A 13,106-nucleotide genomic window follows, 5' to 3' on the forward strand; every position below is an offset into this window, starting at 1 on the left:
AGTCTCTCAGCAGCACTGAAATGAAACCCAGGATAGAAATAAATGAGGGCAGCTGCAATATTCTCACCAAAATTACTTTCATCAGAAGAGATCGTTTGGTGGTATATCATTTTACACCAGCATAGCAACTGGCATAGAATTAATGAGATTATAAGAAATCAAGATATAAAGTAGATTAAGATATCAAACACTCATTGCTCAAGAATATCAAAGCTTTTTTTTTTTAAATACAGTGGAATTTTTTCTGTGAGAAAAGTTCAGTTCTCTTTCTCCACAAATTTAGAAAGACTCAAAACATTCATTATTAAATGACTTCTAGGAGAACTCAATTTTTTTGCTCCCCAGAGGGTAAATAAAGGGATATTTGATGCATCAAGATACATCTGTAAGCAGCCTGCAAGCTGAAATATTTTATATCAATCAGCTCTCCTACCAGAAATTTTTTTTCCTGGAAACTCCTTTCCATGGAATATTGTACTTTAAAGTTTCTGATTCAAAGCTAATTCCAGTGTGAAATTAAAGCCAATCAAGTTACACATTAATCTCTGTCTTTCAGGACACGTGCACGTCACCGATTTCAATATTGCCACGATGCTGACTAAAGAAATACAAGTCACCACCATTGCTGGCACAAAGCCGTATATGGGTGAGAATTTATGGTTGTGTATTCCTGAACTGCCGTTTTATGGGCTTGAATTGACAGCTGCTGTGGGACACAGATTGAGTCCTTTTACGTGAAAGTTTGAGCTCTTTTGTCCCTAGTATGTAACAAAACGCATGCATTTGTTTGAAATGAGAACCGGCTCGAGGGTGCTGCAGGGGAGCGTGGCGGGAGTCCCTCCCCAGCAACACCCTGATGCGGCTGGAAAATGGGCATCCATCTACTGATCTCACACACCACCAAAGCAAACGAACTGCCGACACAGATACTAGTGCTGTTATGCCATACTGTACAGCGCGGTTTTGACTATAAAACAAGATAATGACACTCTTGAGATCTCGGAGCATTTCACAAGCAGCAGGCAACCCATGCAGCAATGAGGAGATGCTTGTGCTACCCTTGAGAAGCAAAACGAAGCACACAGGCTTGTGTTCGGTCCTTCAGGCCGTTAGCACAAGTGTTACACTGCTGCATCACTAGCTGATATTTTGCATTTTTATGTAAGCTGGCTGCTTTAAAAACTAGCATTACTCCCTGTTTAGGCCAAATGGGTGGACTTGAGACTTGCTGTTTCCCTGGACTGCAGCATCAGGGAAGAGCCTGTATTCTGGTGTGGGGCCGACGCAGTCGAGAGCATTGCTGCGCCGATGCCAGCGCTGCGTCAGAGCGAGTGGAGTGAGGCTTTAGCTCTCATCTCTGCTGCTGAGGACAGCGTCCTGTCTTCAAAAAGCAGGATGGGAGGGCAGTCGTAACGGGGCCGCAGAGCTCAGCCGTGACGGATGAGCATTGCCTGTAGGAAAGGAAGGCACCGCTGATGCTAAAGTGTCCGCCACAGTTGGAAGGTAAATGCTGAGCCCGTTTTTCAGTCTTTCTGAAAACCCCTCCTGTTGTACCTATATTTCCAGCAGCAGCAGATGTGGTTATTTCTGCCAATAAGTGAAAACCAGCCACCTGCAGCCCTGGAAATGGAGGTGTACGGGCGGGAAACCACCGCCAGGCTCTGGAGGGCGGCTGAGCCAGTTCCCCAGTGCTCAGCACATCAGCATGCTGACCTGCCTGTGGTGCACGGAGCGCAGCGTCGGTGCTGTGGAAGTGGGGTGCCAGCCTCCAGGTGCGCACGGAGCTGAGTAGCTGGGCTGGTTGCTACAGCTGCATACCATCTCCTTTGCCGCCTTCAGTTCATGAAAAATGCAGGTTTTAGGAAGCTTTTTATCTCCAGGCAGTAGGATGAGACTAGTCCCAGACCAGAAAACTTGTCAGGCAGCTGTAGGGGAGCATGGGGGGATTTTTCCCGGGGCAAAGTGACTGTGGAGCAGGTGGATTTCTCTGTGGCAGCCTTGGGTCAGCTGGAGGAACAGTTTTCATGAGCAAAGCAACACATAGGCGTGGAAGGAAGACACACAGTGATTGCTCACGATGCAGACCTCATCTCCCTACTACTAAAAAAAAATTGCTTCTTTTCCCCTTTATAAGGGGAGTACAGAGAAATCACTTATGTTCACTTACTGTTCAAATCAGTGAAGTGGCTGACTCTTCAAACAGCAAGAGGCCCACTTCATACTTATCGCACAAGCATGGTTAATAAACGTAAAGCAAAGTAACATTGACATACCTGGGAGGAATTGAAGCCAGAGCGTGCAGGTAATCATCCAGAGAGAAATATCCTGAGCTAATGCTAAAAGAACTCCTCTGCAAACATTACACAGAAAAGTCTTTGTAACCATAAGTTCAGCTTTCCTAAGTGAAGGAAAAACACTCAAAAGCATTTCTATATAGCTAACACAACCCCTCCCACACAAAATACATACTTTCATATACAGTAACACTGGCTCTCAGACCTAAGTAATGCAACCTCCCTACATCCGTTGCATAGCCAAATCCCTTAGGGCAATCTCCTAGGGATCTCCTTGCTGTCAGGATGACCAAACTGACCTGTCACCTTTGCTCACCAGTGCAATCCTTTTAAAAAGGAGAACATGCACAAAAAGAAAGCATTGCGCCCTGTTTTGGTTTTTTAGAGCAATTCTTGCCTCCCAGCTCACACAAAAATCCTACAGTGTTTTTTTCATTAATCTCAAAAAGGAAATTTATTGGCTAAGGGAGAGCATTTCAGTTTCTGCCTCCACCCACTTCCTGTTAACCTGGTAACCTCCTCCTAAAAAGCTGTGGCTCTCGGGCTTCGTTCAGTTAAAATTTGCTTTCCCCTGCCAAGGGTGCAGTTGCCACTATATCTACATTTATGCTGCATATTAATGTTTCTGAGGCGCTGCTTTCATTCACTGTGTGAGGCTGTATTTAGGCTCTGCCACACTGAAGTACTTTGAATAGGAACAAAGAGATAGGAGCGGGATGGGAACAGTTTTCCAGCGTGATGATCCGCCAAGCACTAGTTGAGGGCAGAGAGGCTTTCTGGGGGAGGTGAGGAGATACGCCAATTCCATGCCTAGATTCAGTGAATTAGGGTTAGTCGTTGTTCCAAAGCACTTTTACTGTGGGATAACAGGCAAGTCCTGTGTCAGCAAAAGGAGTTTCTTCTTTTTGGGCTTTGGGGGCAGAGAAGCACTGAGAGGTCCATGTGGAGGGCACCATGGGGCTCCCGGATGCCCCAGGAGCAGGAGCACAGCAGCGCTGGAAGGGCTCTACACCGGGACGGTTGGCCTTTTAGTGCTTTGTACAATGTAGGAGGTTAACTGGGTCCGGTGGATCTCTCGGTGATTGTATAAAGCATTCCATAATCCAAATGAATTGGGTTGTGTTTATCGAACACTAAACATTCCAGTTACAAAGGTGATAGCACACTTGTTTCTCAAAGCCATCCCATCATTTACACGCATTAAGCAATTAAGTTTTGTAACAGTCCATTGAAGAAGAAATTACTGACTGTCCCATTTCACTGGTGGGGAGAGTAAGGCACAGAAGAGCTGAAACGCTTGTTTGGGTTTTAACACAGTAGAAAATGTTTCATGCTGTGCTAATTGCAGGTGTAGTTAGTCAGCAGGGTCAAGGTTTCAAGGTGTGTCTGTTCCCAGGGTAGGTAGATATCTGGGCTAAGCTGGCGCGCTGGGGACTGGGTCAGGTCTGGGTCCACCGACGGCGCTCAGCGCCGAGCAGGACGCGAGGCCGGCGGGTGCCGCGCGGCTGCAGGCGCAGCGAGAGCGCGCTGCGCAGCGCTGGCGCGGGGAGGTCCGGCTGGCTTGCACGCGCGGTGTTCGCTCTCCCCGCCACCCTGAGGCTCCTCGGTGTGGGATGTTTCTGCAGAAGTTATCAAAGGCGTGGCAATGGGTCATATGCTAATTTGTGTCCTAAGCAGAACAGCAGGGATGCTCTCCATGGCATGGGTCAAGCATTCTGTGTTGCTGATTTCCACTTGAGATTTCAGCAAGGCAAGCTTTCCTTTTTCTATATTTGCAGCACCTGAAATGTTTAACTCCACAAAACCTACCGGCTATTCCTTCGCTGTGGACTGGTGGTCACTGGGAATCACTGCCTACGAGCTGCTCAGGACCCGGGTACTACGCGCGTGGCCCCTGTCCCTATCCATCTGTCGCCGTCCTTAACCGCTCGGTTGGAAAGGTTAATGCTTTTTAGCAGGGATGGAAGGGCTGAGACAAATTCAAGGCTTTAAGGGTTATTGCAGCAAAGGAAGCAGAAACCACATCTTCACCAGGGTTCTCGTGATCACAGCTAAGAGCTCAAAGAGAAACGGTCGTGATACAGAGCAGCATGTCGCGACAGTTCCCCACTGCGGCTGGGGGCCTCTGGGTTGGCGCAAGCTGGACAAAGCAAATGAGTGACAACTGAAGTTTGGGCTGCAATGTAATTTACTCTGAGCTCACATCCTGCAAGGAAAAGAAGAAAGCTTGAAAAAAAACCTCATTGCTCTTGTAATAAGATTGAGCAGTTTCAGCAAAAGCAAACAACAATGTGTAAATTATTAATAAAGCACAATCCCTGCCTGTCATGTCAGGGTTCTGCTACTAACTCAGGTAAGGTCAGGGGCCTTGTAGACAGACACTTAGATGATTGGTTTGGAAGTGTTATGTAAAAAAAGTGGGACAAAATGGTTTAAATTACATTATTCTAAGCAAAAGGTTGTTTAAAATCTTGTAAGGCTAGGAAGCTTCTTTCAGTACAAGTATGCAAAACACTTTTTAAAGAAACTCTATCATCAATCTTTGCAGAATGCCTAAAAAAATGTTTTGATGAATATATTTCAAAGAACAGATTTTTAAATGCATTTGAGTATCTCAGATTGAGTGATGAAGTTAGTACACACTAAGGGGACTTGGCTGTCTGACCGGTTGGGTAACGGAAGCCACGTGCCCCCTGTAAACATATTAATATAATATTTGAGTCTTCCATTTGTAGTGCTAAATGAATTGCAGGACAGTTCATCACATACTGACTTCTGACATGATGGCACTGTTTCCAAAGGTGGGAGCAGAAATGCTGTTAGGTGTTCAAAACTGATGGCACAGCCATGACAAGATGGTGGCACCAGTGGTGGTTACGGCATGGGGGAAGGGATACCTTGAGGTCCACCTAGTGTCGGTACCCGTTAAGCACAATGCACCTCATTCGATCTCACAATTTATAGATACTGTTTTTCAAATGTACTTTTAATTCCCGTACCCCCCTGAAATACCGTAAAAATCTGGGAATCAAAACTCATTCAAAATGGAACCACTCTACCGTTGTAAATTCTCTGTTGAAGTAAGGCAGTAGTGTTGTTGTAGCTGGGAGTTAAACGTGGAGGTGGCTACTTACCTGCACCCGCCGTATTTTGCCCATCACCTTAGAGCGGGTCCCCGGGGTGGCACCGGTAGCGCTCGTCGCCCGCCCCGGGGCAGCACGTTTTCAGCTGGTTTGGTAGGTGGGAGAATCCTGCTCCTTCTCACCTGTGTCGTCACCAGCATGAGTGAAGAACTGAAAACTGTGGCACATTTTACGGGGGCTGTTGGAAGTGCTCTAACCGTAACATTGCGTATAGAACATCCTTCCTCCTAGCCCTTTAAGGTACCAATATTGGAAAGGCCAGGCAAACACAGTCTGGCTAATGACTCTAACTGTTGGGCTTTGCCTCCTATTTGTCATGCTGTTTAAATATCTAGCTATTATTATTATTATTATTATTATTATTATTATTATTATTATTATTATTATTATTATTATTATTATTGCTATTTTATTATATTATTATTATTGTTCCTGCTGACATGATTATTTTGTTTATTTCAACCGAGCTGCAGTCACACAGGGAGAGGCTTTCAAGGGGAGGCTTAGGGAATGTACAAAGAGACTTTGTTTGGAGCTGCTTTGCTCTAAAAAGATTTCCCAAGGAGTCTGAAAAAATAGATAAATTAAAATGCTTTCCTGGTGACATTTTTCACAGAGGCCGTATCATATTCGCTCCAACACTTCCACGAATGAGATCGCTCACGTGTTCAAGACGGCTACAGTGATGTACCCTGCTGCTTGGTCCGCAGAGATGGTGTCGCTAATCAAAAAGGTGAGGGCAGCCGCCGGGGAAGGTGAGGGAGCGCACGGCTTAGGGGCTGGGATGTGCTGTGTCCGGGCGCCTGCTGAAGACAGGCGAGTCCTTCCATCGTGCTTTGTGGCCTTTGCAGCAAATTGTGGGGATTCGTTGCAAATTGTGACCGGTGTTAGCGGCCTTCAGACAGTACCGTGTGATAAACACCCAGCTTCTAATGGTGTGGCCACACTACTGTGACAGCCAGCAGCAGTACTGCGTCCTGGAGCCACGGGGATGAAGTTTGTGCTGGCAAGCACGGCTGCCGCTAAGGCTTCTCTTCTAAGGACATATGCAGTCTTTGCTTCCAGAGATTCTCCTGTAACTTTGTCTCTCTGCAGTAACGTAACTTAGAAGTATAAATATATGTGTCAATAAATTCGGCAAAAAAAAATTTGTTTTTAAAAAACGTTTTTCCCAGTAATGAAGAGATTTGCAAGGAGTGCTGATACTATTGAAATCCTTTGATGCCATGAGGTTTATGCACCACCGTAATTATTTTTTAATAAAGCTGTTATCAAAATTGCTTCAGAATCATTATTGGAATAATTATGAAGCTGAAATCATATTTGAAGTGAAGCCGTATCTTTAATAAACAAAACTATTGCTTGACAGTGTCAGACACTGTTTACATATGATGGCAGCAAAGCTGAAATACTGAACCCTCCATAACAGCATTAGCTGAAAATTTTGGAAAGTATGTAAATAGTTTTCTAATTTTCAAGTAAGTGTAGGCAATAAAGTAGTACTTAATGTAGCTTTCATCTGTTTTTTGTTCCAAATAGTATGTAGGAGTATTTTGTTCTCCCTAATGAAATACTCTCAAACTTTTTGACAATGAGACATCAATTCTTTTCTGAGACAGAATCATGGCATATTTTCCAAAAGCAAAACTGAAGAGTAACTCCATTTGCCTAAAATTAAATTGAGCTAATATTTCATTAATCCTAATCCAGTAATACAGGGATATTTACTACAGATGTCCTCTGTGTTGTTATGCTGGAAGTTTTTCCTTGGACCACAACATGCCACAAGCCATATAGGCTCCCTTGTGAATAAATAATGCAATGTATGTCACACATTTAAATTTCCAAGTGCCCTTTTGCATCTAGTTTAACAGCCAGATGCATTGTATATGAGGCCAGCTGTGGTTCTGTCCTGGCTCAAACGTCTCCTGTGAATTGTTGTATTTATTAACGTCCAAGACAAATTACTCATAGTGGAGCCGCGCTGCTCACGTGAGGACTGGAGTGCAGAGCTCCACAGAAGGAACGGAATCGTGGGGGATGTCTCTGTGTACCGCACACTTGCGCAGCGCTCGCTGCTCACGCCCAGCTGCATGCCAGCATGAGATGGAGGGCCGAGGGAGTCACCTTATCCACCCTTTTCCAGAGGGTTTGTGTCGTCTGGTTTCCCTGCTCGATTTTTGGAGTGTATACCATCAGGAGTTTATGCAGCGGATCCTTGAGCTTCGGAGACAAACCTCAATCATTTCCTTCCACACAAGTAATTCCTACAACAACATTAACAAATGCTGAAAATAAGCAGTGTGAATCCATCATTTCACACTGGAATTATACTTATGAATATTCCATTACTATGGTGAGAAAACAAGGGATGTTTTGCTGATATGGTATTGAATTTGGAACACAAAGGCATGAGCTGAACTCCCCGTTCTGAAACAAACACTTACTTTTACCCTTGGACAAATCGCTTAATATCACTGTGCTGCCTCATCGCCTGCTTCTAAAATGGGGATAAAAGCTGTTCATAAAAATGAGAATAAACAGATTTAAAGGTTGTGAGCCCCTCTCACACGCTGGTGAAGGAAATCCGAGCCAGAGCAACGGAGGGCAGGCACCCGCCCGAAGTGCGGGTGTTAATGCAGGGTGCCACGCTTGCTGCGTGTCCAGCGGCGCGTCCGACCCACGTGGATGGTGGATGGCGCGGGAGCGGGGCGGCTGGCCCTCGGCGCTGCAGCGGGCGCTGCGCTCCGCGGGGTGTCCCCAGGACGCCTCCCTGAGCCCCAGAGATGGAGGCAGGGGACAGGGTGTCCCCAGCAGCTGCTCCTTGTCACGGGGGGGCATGGCCGAGCCCGTGGTCCAGCACAAACTGGAAACCTGCCTTGGCCTTGCGCTTAGCAATGACGGGCAAAGCTGTCCTGGAGCTCCGTCCCCAGGGCTCTGGCACTGCACGCCGTCACCGCAGCCCTAGGCGCATTCCCCGGCTCCCTCTGACTGTCCTACCCACCACAGGCAAACCCGGCCCCTTCTCAAAAAGCGGCTACTGACAGATACATGCTCGAAAGTCTGACTGGTTTCCCTGCCCCAGCCATCACCTGGTGTAAACTGCCACAGACAGATCTGTGTGTACTTACTCTCTGATTTCACACCTCAGGATCGAACTTTCTCACCTCTTCCATTTAACTCTTCCTGCAGTTGCTTGAGCCAAACCCCGAGAAGCGTTTTTCTCAGCTGAAAGATGTCCAGGGCTTTCCGTACCTGTCAGATGTGAACTGGGATGCTGTTCTCCAGAAAAGGATAATGCCAGAATTCATTCCCACGGTAAGGCAATTGGATTTTAAAAAGGTTCTCAATGTGCCCAAGCGTTGCACACTGCAGTTTGCCCTCGCGCCTGGCAGCAGAATGTGGGAACTTCCACAAATTTCCACAAGAGCATCAGATGTCATAAGGACAGGGGAAAAGAGAGGCAAGGGCAAAATTTTCACTTTCCTGTGGTTGTAATAAAGAATAATGGGGGATGACTGCAAAGTGTGGGTGCCCCCAAATTGACCTGCTCTGTTGATAATATTCCGAGAATTTCTGAATGCAGGGCTGGTCTCACATGCTCTGGACTGTCTGTGGCATGCTAGATGAAACGCACGCCGACCGTGCTTGTGAGCCTTCCTGCACTGAACCACCTTTCTGAGCAGCCAAAGGGCTGAGCAGAAGCAGTGAGCACAAAAAGAGCAATTGCCATGCCTTGACAATGTCCTCTGGCTGAGGGAATTGATAAAATATGTAAGAAGTCCAGCAGGTGTTCTGGCTGTGTGTGCAGTTGGAATTAGTTTATTCTTTTACAAAATTCAGCTCCCAGATGCAGTCCAATTTGCGAGAGACTCTTCAAGACAGGCTCTGATCAATTAAGGCCACCTCTCTCCCCTCCAGAAAGGCAGACTGAACTGTGACCCGACCTTTGAACTGGAAGAAATGATCCTAGAATCCAAACCTCTTCACAAGAAAAAAAAGCGCTTGGCTAAGAAGGAGAAAGATAGCAGCAAAAGCAGTTCCTCCCAGGTGAGAGCAGGCGAGTACGAGCATGTGGTCAAGGAAGTCTCTCATTTTCAAAAAAAGCTGATTGCCATCTAGCAAGACCACAGCAGACTGTTTAAACAGACCATTTTTTCCCTTGTGACCAGCTTTATTCCCAAGACTCTTCTGCATCTTCCCTTGGTGGAAGGCAGCATGTACACACACCAGTTTTGTACGAGAGGAGAGTCTTAATGCCATTTTCCCCACTGCAGCGCTAGAGATGCTCTATTCCTAAAGATATCTCTGTATTTCCTTGAAATTGTCCTTCTGATGTCTTTCTGTGTCAGCTGTGAATTTATTGCCCATCTCTTATTTATTTTTCTATTCGAACGTGAAAGGCCTGCCACCTTCAAAAGCACCTAGAGACGCTCCAGAGGGACTTTATTGTTTTCAACAGAGAAAAGTAAGTAAGTGCTGATACCGAGGCAGCATCAGAGACTCTGTCCTTTGGCAGACTTGGGTTTTGGGCATCTTGGCAAATGCTGCAGATGGAGATTTAAGGGGCTACTAACAAGGTAGGCGAGGAGAGCATGTTCTGGGGAGTGCTGGGTGATCTGTCATCTGCCGGGACCGACGCAGCATTTCTGCTCTTGAGGTGGAGGGCTGGGCCCACAGCCACGAACGGCATTAATTAATCGCCCTGTTTGTGCAGGCAGATTGTTACTGCAGGGGCTCGGGGCTGCGGGGGCTCAGGGCTGCGGGGGCTCGGGGCTGTGAGGGCTCAGGGCTGCGGGGGCTTGGTGCTGCAGGGGCTCAGCACTGTGGGGGCTCGGGGCTGCAGGGGCTCAGCACTGCGGGGGCTCAGGGCTGCGGGGGCTCGGGGCTGTGAGGGCTCAGCACTGCGGGGGCTCAGGGCTGCGGGGGCTCGGGGCTGTGAGGGCTCAGGGCTGCGGGGGCTCGGGGCTGTGAGGGCTCAGGGCTGCGGGGGCTTGGTGCTGCAGGGGCTCAGCACTGCGGGGGCTCAGGGCTGCGGGGGCTCGGGGCTGTGAGGGCTCAGCACTGCGGGGGCTCAGGGCTGCGGGGGCTCGGGGCTGTGAGGGCTCAGCACTGCGGGGGCTCGGGGCTGCAGGGGCTCAGCACTGTGGGGGCTCGGGGCTGCAGGGGCTCAGCACTGTGGGGGCTCAGGGCTGCGGGGGCTCGGGGCTGTGAGGGCTCAGCACTGCGGGGGCTCAGGGCTGCAGGGGCTCGGGGCTGCGGGGGCTCAGGGCTGCGGGGGCTTGGGGCTGTGAGGGCTCAGCACTGCGGGGGCTCAGGGCTGCGGGGGCTCGGGGCTGTGGGGGCTCAGCGCTGTGGGGGCTCAGCACTGCGGGGGCTCAGGGCTGCGGGGGCTCAGGGCTGCAGGGGCTTGGGGCTGTGAGGGCTCAGCACTGCGGGGGCTCAGGGCTGCGGGGGCTCGGGGCTGTGAGGGCTCAGCACTGCGGGGGCTCGGGGCTGTGAGGGCTCAGCACTGCGGGGGCTCGGGGCTGCAGGGGCTCAGCACTGTGGGGGCTCGGGGCTGCAGGGGCTCAGCACTGCGGGGGCTTGGGACTGTGGGGGCTTGCTGCAGCCCCTGAAGGGCGAGTGGCAGCTCATGCCGGGGAACGGGATGCTCCTGGGCGGCTGCAGCACTGTGTGGGTGTTGGCACTGCCTGGGTTTTCCCTCACAGCTTGACTGTCCCTTTCTCTCCCTAAGGGTGAGACACCACCATGACACCCAGGAGACCGCAACACTGGCAAAAAGCAGAGGTGCATACAAGGGAGACAACCAGAACAAGCAGCTCTGAGAGCAGCACAGCCCCTGCTGGAGCTTTCCTCATGGGGCCAGTGCACACCCACCCACACACCTTCATGGAGCTGGGCCACCGGACTCACGCGCTGCTGCCGGGACACTGCCGACGGCCCAGAGCAGAGTGGCCGGGCGGGAGCTGGGGCACACGCTCCCTCTGCCTTTCACCCCACAGCCGGCGGACCCTGCGTGTGGGGGGAGAGGCAACTGCTGCCTCCACAATTTGCCACAGCCAGTTAGACTCGGATCCTATTATTATGCCTCTCTTGGTGGCAGGAATGTGACCACGTGAAAATGGATGCGACACTCAGTATTCACCCTTTTAGTTTGGCTAGGCAGCACCACAGCCCTTGGTGCTGCCTCCCAGGTGACTGCCGGCAGCGTAACCGGAGGGTCGAGCGTGCATAGAGGTGTCATTGCTAGTATCAGTCCTGGTGGTGGTCTGCCACGGCGCTGTGGGTCCAGGCTCTGTGGCGGTCGAGGCTCCTGCACGGGCTCAAAGCTGATGACTCTGTCTGCAAGAGGCTGCTCTCAGCTGCAGGGTCTCCACCAGCACATAGCGACGAAGGTGGCCTTTGCTTACCGATGCCTTCTGTGAACATTCTGTGAGTGTGGGCGCGGGGGGCTGGAAGTGGCGATGATTTCCTCCCTTAGCTGGGAGGAGGCAGCAAACGTTTCCTGTCCGTTCCCCTCTCTCTCCATGCTGGTCCCTGTACCTGTTTCTCGCAGAGTGGGGCTGGCTGGTGGGTGGTCAGAGCGTGCAGGCAGGCGTGGAAATGCAGAGGTGACAACCAGGCAGTGGCGAATAACCGGCATCCAGACGCTTTTCCAGGTCAGCCTGAAAAACCCATTAACCATCACATTAAACTGCTGCAGCTCACCGAATCTGATGGGGTTTGGCTTCCAAAATCAGAGATAAATTTGAATGTGTATTTTTAATCTCTCTACCATTGAAATCATGCTTGATTTAAGCAGCTACTGTTTGCAGCAACAGTGGTACGTCTGGTGCAGTCTTTGCCAAGACTGAGATTGGCCAAAGCATCTCTGTTATGGTAATGCTGGGAGTGATGCTGTTATTTAAATGCTTTGGCAGTCCTGGTATTTCTCCTCCTTATTTGACATTTTTCCTATTCTCAGCAATATAATGAATGCGTAATGAACTGTTTGCCTCCCATTTGCCCAAAGGTGTTCTTTGTATCCCCTGTGCCTTCCTTTCTTTTTCTCTGGCTAAGTCTGATCAACTCAAAAAAAAATCTGAATAAAACCAACAGCAAATGAAAGGCTCCTTCCCAGATGCTCAAAAGTCAACATTACTTCTGAGGTCACTTGCGTGGCAAGGCAGAATGAGTCTTCCTCCTCGCTAGAGCCAACTAGGACTTGACTGGACTCTTAGTTTAAATCTGCTTTTTCCCCTGGCTGAAGACTTTCAGACAACCTCTGCCTATGAAGCTGTGGATTCAGTCCATTACTGATGCAGAAAAAAAAATCAGATTGTAAGCAGATAGCATAGCCACTTCTGGTAGACTGACACGTGAATGATCCCGCTCTCATTGATCTGAGGATGGCTGGCTGGTTTGCTTTGGGAAATGTGTAGTTTATGCATGTGCACAGGCAAGCAGCCATCCTCGTGATTGCTGGGAGAGGAACATCTCTATTTCCCCTGAGCATGCCTGAATCAAAGGCCCAGGATCGCCCATCCAATCAACTTATCAGAGCGTCCTATTCCACCTCTGCAGGGGCATGTAGTGGGCATCCCAGCACTGAGCAGCTCAGTCATAGTTTGTGCCTAACAATAAGCTTTAGTTAGATGTCTTCCACCTTCTGGTCCCTCCTACAATG

General features: G+C 49.3%; 1 protein-coding gene across 1 annotated transcript in view; it reads left to right on the top strand.

The window, feature by feature from the left end:
- STK32A (serine/threonine kinase 32A) overlaps positions 1–11,265 on the top strand; it is a gene marked incomplete at both ends in the record, with an annotated part of 33,148 nt that extends 21,883 nt beyond the window's left edge. The window contains 7 exons of the mRNA XM_082006136.1: positions 557–646; positions 4,073–4,170; positions 6,054–6,170; positions 8,630–8,755; positions 9,359–9,487; positions 9,841–9,905; positions 11,175–11,265. Of these exons, the coding sequence (XP_081862262.1) occupies positions 557–646; positions 4,073–4,170; positions 6,054–6,170; positions 8,630–8,755; positions 9,359–9,487; positions 9,841–9,905; positions 11,175–11,265 (716 nt within the window). The remainder of the gene's footprint in view (positions 1–556; positions 647–4,072; positions 4,171–6,053; positions 6,171–8,629; positions 8,756–9,358; positions 9,488–9,840; positions 9,906–11,174) is intronic.
- Positions 11,266–13,106: the final 1,841 nt, after the last annotated feature.

This window comes from Phaethon aethereus, assembly GCF_964289735.1.
Source record: "Phaethon aethereus genome assembly, chromosome: 14".
NCBI lineage: Eukaryota > Metazoa > Chordata > Aves > Phaethontiformes > Phaethontidae > Phaethon > Phaethon aethereus.